The following is a 16,748-nucleotide window of genomic DNA, read 5'->3' on the forward strand; positions in this document are numbered from 1 at the left end:
TCAATTTAAAAATCTTCCAAAAAATGTAAAGCTCATTCCTAGCTTGCTGCGAGCTTCACAAAACCAGGCTGCAGGCTGCAGGCTGCAGGCTGCATTGGATTGGCCCCAGATGCAACTTGAAGAGAACGGAGGGCAAGATGCAGTTGCACGGTCCAGTTCCCTACGCCAAGGGCAGGCACATAGTGCTCCTGTGGAAAAGAGACCACACTTGAGCACCCTTTGGGGCGCGCCAGGTGGGCAAGCCTCTCCCCTGGTGGACTGCGAGCCTGTCCTCTGGGCCTGAACCCCGGCCTCTGTGTCTCCCTGGCCTCCCAAGACCCGTCCAGGGACTCAGCTATCCGCTGCCCGCAGCCCTCTTGGCCTGACCGCGTCCTCAGGGGTCCCCGCCGGGAGCCAGAGCGCGCGCATGCGCCCGGCCCATCCTCGCGGCCAATCAGATCGCAGCGCCCGGAGCCCTGGCGGCCTCACGCCCGCACCTGGCAGCCAGTCACTGGTTCCAGCGGGCGCTGGTGTGGAGGCGGCGGCGCCTGGGGCCTGAGGAGACGTCGCCGCCTCGGGCTGCACCCGGGGAGCGCCTCGCCCGGCGCGGGGAGCGCCGCGCACCCGGGCTGGTAAGGACGGGGCGTGGCGCGGCGCGGTCCAAGCGTTCCTTGAGGGGAGGTGAAAGAGATTCCGCGGCTGCTCGGGTCACGCACGACACCCGCGGCGGTCCTTGCACTGCCAAGCGGCCTGTCCCCGTGTCGCGCCGGGGGAGCGGCCGCCGTGTGCGGATCTGAAGCCCCTTCTCTCACTCACACACACACACACTCTCACATACACACACAGTCACACACAGTCACACACTCCCCTCCCTAATCGCCTCAGGCGCCGCTTCCTGGCAGCCTCTCCTCCCCCACCGCGGCCCCATCCCCCAGGTCTGGAGCCAGGGCCTGTCCGGGCGCCTGTGCCCCCCCTTCCCTCTGCTCCCGCGCGGTCCCGTGCGGGGCTTCCCCTCGTGGTGAAAACCTCACACCGATTTTGCAACCAGCGGCGCCCCCATCCCGAACATCTGTAGATCCAGACCCTTTAAGGCCCTGGAAGCGCTTCAGCATCCGTTTATCGGTCTCTGTCCCCCGACCAGCGCCCGGTTCTCTTCCCGAGCCTGCTTGGGCTCTAGCGCACCCCGGGCCCTACCAGAGTGTCTCCGAGGGCGGGGACCGGGGTGAGGGGGGCTTTTGTTTGACCCCTTCCCAGATGCTTTCTTTCCTGACATAGGGTAGGCTGCAGGAGGAGTTCTGTTTTCTTTTCCACCAGAACGTCACATACGTTCATTGCAGATGTAGGAGCAACGTGAAAAGCAACACGTTAACTTAACTGCGCCAAGGAAACTTAGCCATTGACGTATTTTTACAGTTATCCCCTCCAAAGAACTCGGGGAGCTTTTCTTTTCCACCCCGTTTCCCACGGTTGCCCAGTAGTTTTGTGGGTTGTTTTTTTTTGTTGTTTTGTTTTTGAGGACTTTCAATTGATGACCTCTGGGGATATTTCAGAACTTCTTTCCCCAAATGAAAACTAATCTGTATATTGATTGCATAGTCCCGTGCAGTAAAAACGGTATGTCTGGAAAAGTATGATGGGCATATCCTGTGATCATCCAGTTAATAGAATTGTCTTACCTCAGTGGTGATTTTTTATGATGTTCCAGAATAACCTACTCAATACGAGGCATTCATGATTTCAGTCTTTACTGACTCATAGGCGTGTGAACTGGTACCCAGCTTCTACCCCGTCTATATCCAAATCCTCCATAAGTGGGTGGAATTATTTAATGTAAGTCTGCATTGGATTTCTAGAGATAAGGTCATCCACCTCTTCTTGGTATTGCCAGGAGACACCGTTACAATTGGAGATTTCCCTTCCAATTGTAAAATGTCTTTTACAAGGAGTAACTTCTACTTGGTTTTCAGTTTCTCTGAAGTCTGGTGTTTCTTAAAATTAACCAGCCTAAAATAATTCTTAGGGCAAACAGACACATTTAGAGGGACAAATTCTGTTTTCCTATAGCTTTTAGGTTACAAATCTGTACAGCATGTTACTGTGCTGAATACTGTAGGCAGTTGTAACAATGATAAATATTTATATAATATGTAGCACTATGACATCAGTAGGCAATAGAAATTGTTTAGTTCTATGGTAGGCTGTTAGACAGACATGAGCAGAGCAAGTATGATGGGCCAGGTACAGAAGGTCACCAGGGCGGAAAGTCCTGGGTGCCTAGCAAAGGACAACTGTAGGGTGGGACCTTGTCCCAGGGTGACATTTCCTCCCTTACAATATCATTGATCATGAAGTTTGGACCCCCTGATCTTTCCTCCCTAGAGATACACTGTAGGGTGGGACCTTGTCCCAGGGTGACATTTCCTCCCTTAGCATATCATTGGTCATGAAGTTTGGACCCCCTGACCTTTCCTCCCTAGAGATAACATCTAGGCCTCAGTTGTGTTTCAGCTCCAGGCCACAAAGCAGCAGCAAAACCAGACAAGCTATCCCATGGCTGACCTCAAGGACCAGCACTGAATAATGACCCTCTGCCCAGGTCCCGACCAATCAGTTAGTGGAGACCTAGACCCTGAAAGGACACACCTGGAAAGCTGCTGAATATTCTATTAAGATCTTCCCCTGGGACCTCCTCTAAAATCTCCACCCTTAAAACCCTTAAGGTGGAGGACCCTGAGCACTCTCCCTCCCGGGAACACACCCAACCGAGCCTTTCCCTTTTCCTTTCTCTTTCCTTTCCCTTCCCCTCCCACCCTCCCAGACATATTACCATTAATTCCTCACTCCCAAGCTCCAAGGGCCCTTCCTTTACCTCTATAACTTGTTTCCTAAGCCCGTTTCTTCTACGAATTACTACTTCTGCCTCTGTGATTTTTCAAATAAATGTTCTCTTACAGTTCGAGTCTGGCTCTGAATTCTTTCCTAGCCAGAACTGAAGTACCAGTGTTGTTGAACTCAGGTCCAGTCTGACCCCATGGGTCTAATACCTGATTCCATTCCTGCCACCTGCAACAGTTCCATTATAATCTTGTAGGTCTGTCTTTGTATATGTAGTCTGTCTCAACTGAAATGTTATGCGGCACATGACTATAGGTAATTTGGTCTTCCAAATCTTTAGTATCAGAAAGATGTCCACTCTGCAAGAAGTATCCTTCCATCCCTAGGAAGGTATGCCTCCACTGCAAATTTATAAATTGAACCCTTATATCAGCTTAATTCTCTTTGTTGGCTAGATCAGTTTGCATTGTTACCATAATTCTAACTCTTTGTTACATGAATGAAGTCTGCTTAGGGGCTTTGAATTTAGTATTATTACCAGAAAGGGGACCTGGCCCTAAATGGGTCTGTCTAGGGCTGGCTGGTAGTGTGCGGGTTCTTTTTTTTTAAATATAAGTTGATTTCAGAGGGAGGGAGAGGGAGAGAGAGAGATAGAAACATCAGTGATAAGAGAGTTGTCATTGATCAGCTGCCTCCTGCACACCCCCAGCTGGGGATCGAGCCCACAACCCTGGCATGTGCCCTGACTGGGAATTGAACCACAATCTCCTGGATCCTAGGTCGATGCTCAACCGCTGAGCAACGCCTGGCCGGGCAGTGTGTGGGTTCTTGACTTTGTGCAGGAAAGATTTCCCAGTACAAGTCCAGGTGATTCTTAGAGGATGTTTATTAAAGCTGGGGACAGTGAAACAAGGAAGGGCCTAGGATAGAAGGAGAGGGACTAGGTAGGGAAATAATCCTGGGCTGGGCTGCTTTGGCTCACTAAGAAGTCAGAGAAAAGGGGCCTTTGGGACAGGTTCAGGCGGTTAGCTCAGGATGAGTTGCCGCTGCCCATTGCTCCCTGATAGCAAGCCTGGTGGGGTCCTTTAGAATTTAGGGATGCATGCCTGTCTGGGAAGAAGAGGGGGAAGAAGAACAGACACTGAATCGTTTGTCTTGGGGCTTTTATCTCTCTCTCTTGCAGGAAGGAATCTTCCGGGAGGTGTCAGGGAACAGTTTCAGCAGAATATTCATCAGTTTTCCAGGTATGTTCTTTCAGGAGTTCTTTTGTTATTGCAGCTGGTCCAGGCATTGCCCACGTGGTTTTGCAGCTTTTCTGGGCTTTGACTGAGATACAACTGAGGCCTAAATGTTATCTCTAGGAAGGTGACCTTCTGTGTCTGCTGTAAATTGCTGGGCCAGTTTGTTCAGCTCTCTGTTTCGGTTTCCCTGTTCCACTTGTCCTGGCTTACTAGCCTGTCTCAGTTTCAGTTACTGGGATGTGGGGGAGGAGAGTGGTAAGCATTTTTTTTCTTTAATTGAGATATAAATTCACATAAGGTAAAATTCACTCTTTAGGGTTTGAAATTGAAGGACACTTGTGATGGCAATGAGGGCCCATTTGTGTGAACCAGATATTCTCCATCTCAAAACCTATAACTTAATTATATCTGCAGAGATCCTTTTTCCAAATTAGGAAGCATGTACATGCTTCAGGGAATAGGACCTGTTACTTTGTGTGTTTTTATTCAACCTACTATGGCTCCTTGTTCCTTTTTTCTCCCATCCCATGAGAACTACTGGTTTATTTCTGTCTGTGAGGATTTGCCTTTTCTAGATGTTTTATGTAAGTGGAACCATAGACTGTGTGGACTTCTGCGTCTGGCTTTATTCACTTATCATGTTTACAAGGTTCATTCATATCATACATGTGCCGTGGTGCTTTATTAGTTTTTATGGCTGAATAATATTCCATTGTATTACCACAGTTTGTGTATCCATCCATCAATTAATGAACATTTGGATTGTTTGCACTTTGTGGCTACCATGAATAATGATGCTGAACATTGTTGTGCAAGGTTTTGTGTAGATTTATGTTTTCAGTTTGTTGCTGCATATATCTAGGAGTGAAATCGCTGGATCGTATGGTAACTCTGTATTTAATTGTTGAGATACTGCCAACTGTTTTCCAAAGTGGCTGCACCATTTTACAGCAGTTGCACCAGCAGTAAATGAGGATTCCAAATTCTCCCCATCTTCTGAAACACTTGTTATTGTCCCTCTTTTTGATTATAGCCAATAGTGGGTATGAAGTAGTATCTGATTGTGATTTGATTTATGTTTCCCTAATGACTAATCGTGTTGAGCAGTAATTCTTGTGCTTATTGGCTATGTATGTATCTTCTTTGGAGAAATGTCTGTTTATATCCTTTGCCCATTTTTTTAATGAATTTTTTTATTGTGCTAAAAAGCCCATAACATAAAATTTACCATCTTAACCATTTTTAAGTGTTAAGTATATTCACAGCATTTTGAAACAGATCTCTGGAACTTTTTCATGTTGCAAAATTGAAACTCTACTCATTAAACAACAAACCCCCTTTTCCCTCTCTCCCTGGATCCTGGTATCCATCTACTATTCAACATTTTGTTTCTTTTCTGTTGCTTTGACTACTTTAGATACTTCATATATGTGAAATCATACAGTATTTGTCTTTTTTGTGGCTGGCTTATTTCATTTACCACATGTCCTCAAGGTTCATGCATGTTGCAGCATGTGACAGAATTTCCCTTTTATGGCTGAAAAATATTCCATTGTATGTATATATCACATTTTAAAAAATGATTCTTCAGCTGATGGACATTTGGGTGGCTTCCACCTCTTGGTCATTGTGAATAGTGCTGCTGTGAACATGGACATACAAATAACTCTTGAAATCCTGCTTTCATTTATTTTGGGTATATATCTAGACGTGGGATTGATGGATCATATGGTAGTTCTATTTTTAAATCTTTGAGGAACTTCTGTACTGATTTCCATAGCAGTTATACCATTTTACAGTCCAACTTTAGTGGAAAAGGATTCCAATTTCTTCATGTTCTTGCCAACAGTTGTTATTTTCTATTTATTTTTATAGCAGCCATCCTAATGAATGTGAGGTGATACAGTATCATAGTTTATTTTTTACTTTGTCATTTATTCTTTTGGTGTCTTGTTTAAGAAACTATTTACTACTTTTTTTAAAAAAAGAGTTATATAGTTTTAGCTCTACATTTAGTTCTACGATCACTTTAAGTTACTTTTTGTATATATGGTGTGTGGCAGGGGTCCAGTCTGAATTCTGTTCCATTGATCTGTGTTTTTTATTTTTTTTAAATCCTCACCCAAGCATATGTGCTTCTGTTTTTTTAAATTGATTTTAGAGAGAGAGAGAAAAAAAAAAAACACACATCTATCGGTTGCCTTCTGAACGTGCCCTGTCTGGGGAGCAAACCTGCAACCTGGATATGTGCCCTGACCAGCAATCGAACTCACTATCTTTTGATGTATGGGGTGATGCTCCAGCCAAGTGAGCCACTTCACCAGGACAGTATTTTATTCCTTTTAATGCTGTTATAAATGTAATTTCATTTTCAGAGTCCTAGTGTATAGAAATAGAAATGATTTTTTTATATTAATCTTATTTTCTGCAACTTGGATGAACTTACTGATTCTAATGCTTGAATGTGTGAATTCCTCAGGATTTTCTATATACAAAATCATGTCATCTCCAATGTCCAATTTAGTTTTGCCTCTTCTTTTCTAATCCGAGTGCTCTTTTACTTGCCTGATTACCCTGGTTATAGAATATTCAATATAATGTTGAATCGAAGTGGTGAAAGTGGACAGTCTTATCTTTTTCTGGTATTAGAGGGAAAGCTTTCAGCTTTTTACCATTAAGTATGATGCTAGCTGTGGGTCTTTTACAGACACCTTCTGTCTGAATTGGAAAATCCCCTTCTGTTCCTAACTGTTGAGTGTTTTCCTTCCCATCATGGGGAAGATTTTGTCAAATACTTTTTCTGCAGTCGTATGTGGCTTTTCTTTTGTCCTTTATTCTATTAAAATGATGTAATATTGGTAGATTTTCGTATAATGAACCAACTTCGCATTACCTTATGTAAATCCCACTTGGTTGTAGTGTATGATCCTTTTTATATGTTGTTAGAAATTGTTTGCTAGTATTTTGTTGAGAATTTTTGCCTGTGTGTTATAAGTGATCCTGACTTTGTCTGGCTTTTTATTACTTTTGCATTTTCAGGGTCTGTCTAGGCCGTAGCATATATCAATATTTCATTACTTTTATGACTGAATAATATTATTCCATTGTATGTATATACCACAGTTTGTTTTATCCATTCATCTATGATCGACATTTGTGTTTACACCTTTCCACCTTCTGAATAGTGCTGCTATCAAACATGCATGCACATTACATGTACTTACTCGAATGTTTTCAATTATTTTGGGTATATACCTAGAAGTAGTCTTTTGTAGTCATATGATCTTTCTATGCTTGACTTCTTAAGGAATTGCCAAACTGTTTTCCACAAAAATCCTCTGATTTTTGCAAGTACTTGGTTAATTTCCAGGATCTAAAAAAACTTGATTTCGTAAAGTTTGCTTTTAGGAAGGAGTGGATTTTTATACTCCCTTATCTTGCCATTCCCCTCTGAACTCACCTTGTTGCTGGCATTTAACAAATTGACATTGGTATGTTTTCTTTAGTTGTCTTTTTTTGTGGTTCTCCATAGCCCCTCTTTAAATTGATCACCACTCACATGATAACTTCTATACCCTTTCCAAACAGTCTTAGTGAAAGAACTTGCCTCTGATCTAAGAGGCCACTTTTAGGTTGAACTGTCACTCTGCTCATATCTCCTTTGTGTGATGTCTTCTAAGATGCTATTCTTGAGAGGAAAGGAAGGAAAGGGAAAACAGCTGAATTTCTCCCCTGCCTGGGAGAAGATCCCATGTAGGACTAACCATACTACTTTGAAAAAGTCTTTCCCAAACTCTTGGTCCCAATGATGAAATCTGGCCCCAGCCATCATTCTCCTGACTCCCAAAATAGCAGGGCTCTGACTTTGCTATACTAGTATACTTCAGTGGCTCCCAGACTTGAAAATTGGCTGTTTCTCAGGTTTCATCATTTCCTACCCATTTCTTCAACCCACCTTTCTTTGTTGAATTTATTTATAATTCTAGATAACTGTGGTTTTTTTAAATGACTACTTGAGTGCTTATTGTGTGCCAGGACTGTTCTAGGCACTAGGGAGAAATCAGTGGACAAAACTGACAAAAATAACAAAACAAACGAAAAAACAAAACAACTTCTCCAATGGAAGGGTCCAGTGGAAGAAGAAGCATAGTAAATACAATAAATATGTACATTCTCTGGTGAAATAACAGGTGATGTTATGAAATTAGGAAAATTATAATAGAGCTGTGTCATGGGGTTGAATGGTTGCTAGATAGGAGTGTTGTAATTTTAGATAGATGGTCAGAGTAAGTTTCATGGAGAGGTAAGTTTGGACGTGGGCTTGAAGGAGATAGAAATGTTACCCATGAGGATATCTGGGAGACAAAGAGTTTCAGGCAGAAAACCTGAATGGAATGTTTAAGAAGCAGCAAGGAAGCCGCTGTGGCTGAATTAGAGTGAATGATGTTAGAATAGTGGGGAGAAGAGGTCAGAGAGGTACCAAGAATGGAAATGGTGGTGAGGGCCTATAAATCTTTGATGCTTCTCTAGTACATTAGTACATTCTTTAGAAATAGTCATGTCTTCTGACAAAGAACAACCTTCGTTTAGTAGTAGTTTTCATCCTAGACTCCCAAGTTTGCTTAGGCCCTATTTGTGTATTTCCCTACCATCCTGAGCTGATTTATGAAAAAGAAAACAAAAGTAAAAAAAAATTATCTTTGTTTTACTTAGTTACCCTAGGATGGAATGCAAATGTTTACTGCAGTTTTAAGGATCCTGTGAAGCTCCCATTTCCCCAAGGATCTGTGTTTAATTGGCATTAAATTCTAAGGCAGCAAATGTGTGGAGGTTAATGGAGGAAGGGAGAAAGACAGTGGTGGGGAAGGGACAAAGATGCTGTGGGTGGGGAGAAAGTGAGGGAGGTGGAACAGGAACTTGGAGGAGCAGCACTGGGGTGAAAAGAGTCAGCCGCAAGGGAAGATGGTGAGGTTAGGCACCAGAGGAGTCCTGGTGGCCTAATCTTAGGAAGTTACTCAAGGACAGAAGCCTGAGAAAAGCTGGTGATAATAACAAAGACCCACTAAAAGGGCCATTGTTTAAATGCACTGCAATAACCTGGGAGGTGGGTCATCACCAGCTGACCTGTCAGTTGTCTTTGGAATGAAACCTTCACGTTGGCTCCTCCCACAGCCCTTGGCAATTTCCTTGGTGGGGTGGTGTGAAGTGATTTTTTAGGACTGACCCCTTAGATCTAGTAGGTCTTTACAGTTCTAGCCTTTTAACCCCAATATCTCAAGATTCTGATAAATTGTAGAAAATAAGGACACTAGAGAAGTGGTAAGAAAATTCCCATGTTCTAATGTCATGCTTGATTTAAATGAACTCATTAATTTATTTGCTTTATGTCTGGTTCTTTTTCTACTCTTAACTTTGCATCTTGAATTATTGCATGGATGGAAGGGGAATCACTATGGAAAATAGCTAGAAATCCAACCAAATTGAGTTGAATCCAAATGCAGCAATCTTACTAGAGCTTGTTTATTTCAATTTTTTCTTTTTTTTAACGGCAGGAATTTGTCATAATTTGGGAAGCTGGGAAGTCCAAGATCAAGGTATCGGCTGATTTAGTTCCCCAGCTAGTGCTCTCTTCCTGGTTTGAAGACAGCAGTCTCTTCCCCGTGTCTTCATTGGGGGTGGGCTGAGAGGAAGCAAGCTCTCCAATCTCTTCTTCTAAGGGTACTAATCCCATCATAAGAGCCCCACCCTCATGGCCTCATCTAAATCTGATTACCTCTCAAAGACCCCATCTCTAATGCCCTTATGTTGGGGTTTAGGGCTTCAACACATGGATTTTTTTGGGAGGGGGATTCAGTTCAGTCCATAGCAAAACCTAAAATACATTGCCAAGAGTGGGAGGAATCATTTAACATTTAGGAATAAAGGAGTGATATAATTACAGTGGTATTTTAAGATTCAGATAGTGGTGATTTCCTGTTTAATTTGAAGGATAGACAGATAAGACAGAACAATTTGGAGCGTATTACAGATGTACAAACATGAAGTAACTGGTGGACCTAAACCTAGAATTTGAGGGGAGGAGCTTTAATAGGAATGGAAGTGATATGTAGTTAGAATGACCAGTGCTCTAAAAAGTTAGTTAGAATCACTATTAAGTTTCTGTGATTAATTTGATGGGAGCTGGGGGAGGTTAGAACAGGTTTTATAAAGTAGAAGGAGAGTAAAAATGAATCCAATGAGGTTCTTTGATCCTTGGAGACTAAGCAATTAATAGCAGCATCGTCAGAAAATAGACATTAATTAAGTTAGAGTTCTCTTGGAATGAACACAGAATTCAGGAATCACACATTATAGTGCTAACTCTATTTCCAAATCCTACATATAACTTTAGGTGAATCATAAACTTCTAGGCTTTAGAAGTCTATCCTTAGATAATTCTGATGGTCATATTACTTGTCAAATTATTTTCTGAGTTTTATGGTGTTAGGAAGAATGTTAATACTTTTGATATATATATATATATATATATATATATATATATATATATATATATATATATATTTAGAGAGGATATTAAAGTATAAATGTAGAATCACCTAGAAGGAAGTTACTAGGAATGTACAAGTGATCCTGTGAAGAGGGTTAGATTAAGGAAGAAGTCCCACAGAACCTTTCTGATTGCCACAACCAGGGGATTGGTACTGGCATTAGCAGGTAGAAGCCAGGGATGCTGCTGAATGTCCTATATGGACTCGATATTCCCCCACAACAAAGAATTATCTGGTCCAAATTGTCAATAGTACTTAGATTGAGAAACACTGAACTATGTGGCATCATTCTTGACTTAAATGACTGAAGTTGTATATAGACAGACAAACCCATTTTTGTTGACTCCAAAGAGCAATGTTTTCAAATCTGCATCATGTTTTCTTGCATTACATATCCTAATTATCTACTTGATCTTAGTTTTAAAGCTATAAATCACTATTTATGACACATTAGACTGTAAGCTTCATACATTTACCACTTTTTTTCTTTATGCATTAAGTACTGTCAGTGCTTGCTAGTGTCAGATCAGTGTTGGGCAGGCAAAATATAGTTGTGGAATAGTGAGGGAAAGAATAATTTTTATTATGCTTAATATTATATATCTTTTAAAAATCTATTCCAAGTTGGTGCACACATTTGCAGGATTAGATATCTGTATGTTCCAAAATTATATAATTAAATTAATGAGAGGTGCATGGCACATATTAGATGCAGTTTAATCTTTATAGATTGGATTATGCTGGTTTGAAGATATCCACATTGGGCTATAATGAATTCTGACATTGTTTTCAGAAGTTGGTGAATTATGAACTGTGGTTTAAAGTGCCTACATTTGTTAGCCTAAAACCAGTGTTTTTCAAACTATTGATAGTGTTACCCGTTGATGAATCATAATTGAATTTATGGGTCATGGTCAATTTAGGAAAAATGAAATAGAAAATATTAGAATAAGCATCCCATGTAGTAAAGGCAATTATTATTTATATGTGTTTATGTAGTGGTTCACCATATAATGGGTTTTGTTTCTACTATAGATTGTAGTAAAAAATGTTTGTAATAAGCTAACAGCTTTAAATCTTTTATTGACCTATAGAGTTTCTGATGTGGACAAGGTTCTCAGAGTAAATTCATAGAAAACATCAAATCAATGGAGCACAATCTGCTCTACAAATCAAGGGTCTTAATAAATACTACTTATTAATTCATTTAACAAATTATGTATTTGTTGAGCTCCTGTGCTGAGGATATAGCAGTCAACAAAGAGAATCTGTGCCCTTTGAAGTTTATATTTTATTGGATAGACAATAGAAATAATCAAGATAAATAAACAAAGTTTATAATACCTTAGGTGGTAATAAGGGATTAAAGGTGAAAGAAGGGAAGAGATATCAGGACTTAGAAGTTGGTTGGAGTGTTTGAGAACTTCTCTCAGAAGACTTGGCACAGAGCCCTGAATGTGTTGAGGAGCCAGCCATGCAGATATATGGATGGTGAGCATTCATATTAGAGGAACAGCACATACGGAGGCCCTAAGCAAGGTAAAGCATTTAGTGTGTTCAAGAAGTAGCAAGGAGGTTAGTGTGGCTAGAGTGTAGTGGATATGAGGAGGGTGAGATAATTGGATGGAGTGTGATATGCATGGTTGGAAGCATGATGTTATAGGCATTGGATGGATTTGGCCCTTCACTGGGTTAACCAGAAAGCCATTAGAGAGTTTTGAGCTGAGCAGTGATATAATCTGATTTGTTTTAAGAGAATCACTTTGCCTACCATATGGAGAAGACATTGAGGTAGGGTGCAGGAGGGAGAAAGCACTGTTGGATTTAACTTCAGTGGACAAGTTAGGACTGGAGGGAGAAATTTAGGAGATACCAGTGAATGGATTATAATTAAGGCCTTGAGTTGGGATGAAATTATCAAGAGAGTTCATTCCCAGTTTGTTAGGTGTGTGCTAAGTACTTGACATTGAGTTATACTGTGGGTTAACTATCTGTAGGTACTCTTAGCCTATTCTTTGAATTTCACACTTTTGTATATTAATATTTATGAAATTAGTATGTATGAATCCAATGAGAATGTGCATTTAATGTAGATTTTCCTCAATTCTTCTACAAAACAAACTGCCATTGAATAGTTGGTGCTTTTTGAAAAGAGCTGTTACCTTAACTCTAAGAAATAAGAATTTTTGCCTTTAAGATACAAAAACACATTTAAAAGTTATAAACTTGCCAAAGAAGATGCAGTTGCTGTGTGGCTGACTTAGAATTCCAGCTTAATCTTCTCTGATTCCAAAGCCTGTGTTTCTAAACACTATGTAATGATACCTTTGTAAAAAGTGCTTGTCCTTTACCTATGATTTCACTTAGTGATTAGTTGTTGGAGGGTGTTTCTTCTTTAATAGAAGAGGTCATAATCAGCATAGGACAGAGCTTAATGCTAGAGTCACACTGACCTGTAATCATAGTTTTGTTTTGTTTTTTTAATTTGTTTTTTTAATCCTCACCCGAGGATATTTTTTTCTATTGCTTTTCAGAGAGTAGAAGGGATGGGGGGGCGGGGGAGAGCAAAGTGAGAGACACATTGATTGGTTGCCTCATGCTCACCAGGGCCAGGGAGGGACTGAACCTGCAACCGAGGTACATGCCCTTGGCCAGAATCGAACTTGGGATCCTTCAGTCCGCTGGACGATGCTCTAACCACTGAGCCAGACAGGCCAGGGCTGTAATCATAGTTTTAATCTGTCATTTATTCTCTTTGAGTCTTAGTGTCCTTATCTGTGAAATAAGGATGTTTATAACTATTAGAGGTTTGGAGAGAATTAAATGAGAGAACACATTTTTTTACGTACTTACTGATGTGTAGTGTTGTTTGTACTCAGGTGGCAGTTTATATAAAGGAAGCACTGGGACTTGTGGCCACACCTTTCAAGAATTAAAAAAATTAGAAAATGGAACCATCATGTATGTTATGTGAGGAAGAACAAGAGCCGGAGCCACAGAAGAGCATAGAAGGAAGCAAACAAGTAGAGGAAGATGCTGAGCTGATCTTTGTTGGGGTGGAACATGTAAATGAAGACGCCGAGCTGATCTTTGTTGGGGTGACTTCACATTCAAAACCAGTCGTTTCAAACATTTTGAACAGAGTCACCCCGGGTTCATGTTCAAGGAGAAAAAAGTATGGTCACCTCAGAAAAGATACTGATCACAAATTGCCTGTACATCATGCGACCTCTCCATCAGAAGCAGTGACTGTCTTGCCAGTTCCTGAGTCTGAATCAAGATTAACAGATAGTCCTATTATTATTATTGAGCCTTTGTCTAAGCCTGATTATAAAAGTAATTCACCACAAGTTGTGCCTAATAGCTCTTCAGAGTTATGCTCTCCTTTGATTACATTCACAAGTTCATTGCGGCATCCAGTGGGAACAGCGCTTTCTATAGGAGGTCTGAATAAAAGTCCTTGTGCATCAAAGCGACTTTGCACTTCTGAAGTAAACAGCATAAATCCCAAAAATCCTAAACTCAGTGATGAAATCACAGGGGGACATTCTTCAGTTTTGTCTTCTTCGGGGATCTTTCATACAGTGACTCCTCAGCAAAGCACACCCTCAAATGGTGTTCATACCTCATTAAGCCCTATTCAGAATGGAGCACCCTTTCCAATAGTGTTTCCAAAGGACAGTGTCCAGCTCAAGACTATAAATCCTGCTGGGGAAAATAGACTGACAAAAACAGATTTTTCGAGCCTGGTAAATCAAAACAAGACTGTCGATACCAAGAAAGGAAACCTGATCATGTTACTTCATGACTTTTACTACGGACAGCATCAAGGAGATGGGCAGCCAGAACAGAAGACTCACACAGCCTTTAAATGCTTCAGCTGCTTGAAAGTTCTAAAAAATGTCAAGTTTATGAATCACGTGACGCACCATTTGGAACTTGAGAAGCAGAGGGATGACAACTGGAAAAACCACACCACCTGCCAGCACTGCCACCGGCAGTTTCTCACTCCCTTCCAGATGCAGCGTCACATTGAAAGTGTGCACACTGCCCAGGAGCCCTCTGCTGTCTGTAAAATTTGTGAATTGTCATTTGAAACGGATCAGGTTCTCTTACAGCACATGAAGGACAACCATAAGCCTGGAGAAATGCCCTATGTGTGCCAGGTTTGCAATTACAGATCATCGGCCTTTGCTGACGTGGAAACACATTTCAGAACATGCCATGAAAACACTAAGAATTTGCTTTGTCCGTTTTGTCTCAAAATTTTCAAAGCGGCAACACCCTACATGTATCATTACAGAGGACACTGGGAAAAGAGTATTCACCAGTGTTCCAAATGCCGACTGCAGTTTCTAACTTTCAAGGAGAAAATGGAGCACAAGACCCGGTGCCATCAAATGTTTAAGAAGCCTGAGCAACTAGAAGGATTGCCTCCTGAAACCAAAGTTGTTATTCAAGTATCACTGGGACCTCTTCAAGCAGGGTCAGTGGAAGTAGCATCCATTACTGTAAGCACATCTGATTCTGAACCATCACCCCCCCAGGCCTAAAAGTAGAATAAAAAAAACCAAAAAAGCGTTCATCCCATTTTCAGGAAATTTAAAGCAAGTATTTTAATCAAAGTGAAAAACCTCATAAATAAAAAAATACAAACCATACATTAATAGGTTTGAAAATAATGAAACCAATGGACTATTTATGAGGTTTTTAAAAAAATTCATGAAATACAGTATTGTTTGATGTGAATTTTGAGATATTATTTAAAAATGTGTTACCTGGTTTTTATGTGACTGTATCTGGCTTAACACATAAAAGGTGCTTGTGTGTGTATATGTATGTGAAAGAAAAAAAAGGTCAGAAACCTATTTATTATTTTTCTATTTCATGTTACTTGTGAGTGTGAAAGCTCTTTTTTCTGTATATAGAATCTGTAGAGTTTTTAAAGTAATTTTATTTTTTACTTTTTCCATGCCTTGAAGATTATTATATTAACTCTAGTCAAACTGGAACGGCTTTGTTATGGCAAGGTCCTATTTACTGCTGAACTCCCAAAAGTGCCTCTGTCGTGCGGCCTAAAATAACCTGGCTCTGAAAGCCTGGGTCGGGAGAAGTTGAGGGAGAAGCTGTGGCATGAATGGGACCAGAAAGTGGGAGATTAGTCAATGGAGAGCAGTGGCTCTTTTTCCCAGTCTATAGAGAGGCACACATTTACTTGTCTTGAAGCAGACAGGCAGAAGGAATACCGTGTCAGTGTCTTTACCCAGCCCAAGTACATCCAAGAAAGCAGAACCATTACAATAAAATGCCTATGTTTGGTGAGGGGTTCCTGCAGACATCAGCCAACCACTGTATCATTGGCTTCAGCTGGAGAAGCAGAGGTAGTTAATAGAACGGGGCCTGGTGCCAGTGAACCTCTTGTTGAGTGTTCCACAGGGAATTCCATTTGTTCCTTCCCCTCTCCTTTCTGGCTGGCCTTTGGTCAGAATGAGCTATGTCCCCCACAGCCACAGCAGTGAACAGGTAGAAGTTTCCCAAGGCAAAGAAGCCCTCACATCCATAGTTTGAACTGTACTGGACTCATAGTTTTAACTGAAAAGGGCCAAACTGTATCTGCCCAGTTTGTGGACTGAGCTCAGATTTGAATGGCGGTTGTCCAGGAACAGTAGGCAAATGGATAAAAATAGCCCAGGGTGACTTGCTAAAATTAAGCTTTTTACAGGGCTTTTCCTTATATTTTTCTGTGTTCATGTATCTTATCCTAATTGAACATGTGAAGTTCGTAATTTTTTATCTTTTCTTGTTGGACATGAATGTATTACAGTTAACAGTTACTATTCTCTTGGGTGTATAATTTCCCATTTTATGATATTAATACTTTTTGCGTCTTACTTGACACATTCCAATGTGCAAGAAATGTCCCTTTTATTTCAATAAATATTAGGTAGTAGAGTTACTGCTCTTCATCTGATCTATCCACCTATCTAATATATGAATATACTTTGAGGAGAGCTTCTTCCTTTCCCATTTCCAAGGGTTCTTTCATAGAACTGTGGAGTGCCCGCTCAGTACTGATTTCTGAACATCGGCGGCCTTGGCTGCTTCTGTGGGTTCCCAGGGTTGAGTCTCCCCTCAGTATGTTCAA

General features: G+C 41.1%; 1 protein-coding gene across 1 annotated transcript; it reads left to right on the forward strand.

Annotated features, from left to right (window-relative positions):
• Positions 1 to 540: 540 nt before the first annotated feature.
• On the forward strand, positions 541 to 15,237 carry ZNF280B (zinc finger protein 280B). Its single transcript, XM_016222567.2, has 3 exons — positions 541 to 611; positions 3,998 to 4,058; positions 13,483 to 15,237. Exon 3 carries the CDS (start codon positions 13,552 to 13,554, stop codon positions 15,154 to 15,156), a length of 1,605 nt encoding a protein of 534 aa, XP_016078053.2. The 5' UTR covers positions 541 to 611; positions 3,998 to 4,058; positions 13,483 to 13,551; the 3' UTR covers positions 15,157 to 15,237.
• Positions 15,238 to 16,748: the final 1,511 nt, after the last annotated feature.

The sequence above is a fragment of the Miniopterus natalensis genome, chromosome 20, assembly GCF_054644295.1.
Source record: "Miniopterus natalensis isolate mMinNat1 chromosome 20, mMinNat1.hap1, whole genome shotgun sequence".
Lineage (NCBI taxonomy): Eukaryota > Metazoa > Chordata > Mammalia > Chiroptera > Miniopteridae > Miniopterus > Miniopterus natalensis.

What these genes read in the sequence shown, in the direction of transcription:
- ZNF280B (XM_016222567.2), top strand. Translation starts at nt 13,552, where the DNA reads ATGGAACCATCATGTATGTTATGTGAGGAAGAACAAGAGCCGGAGCCA.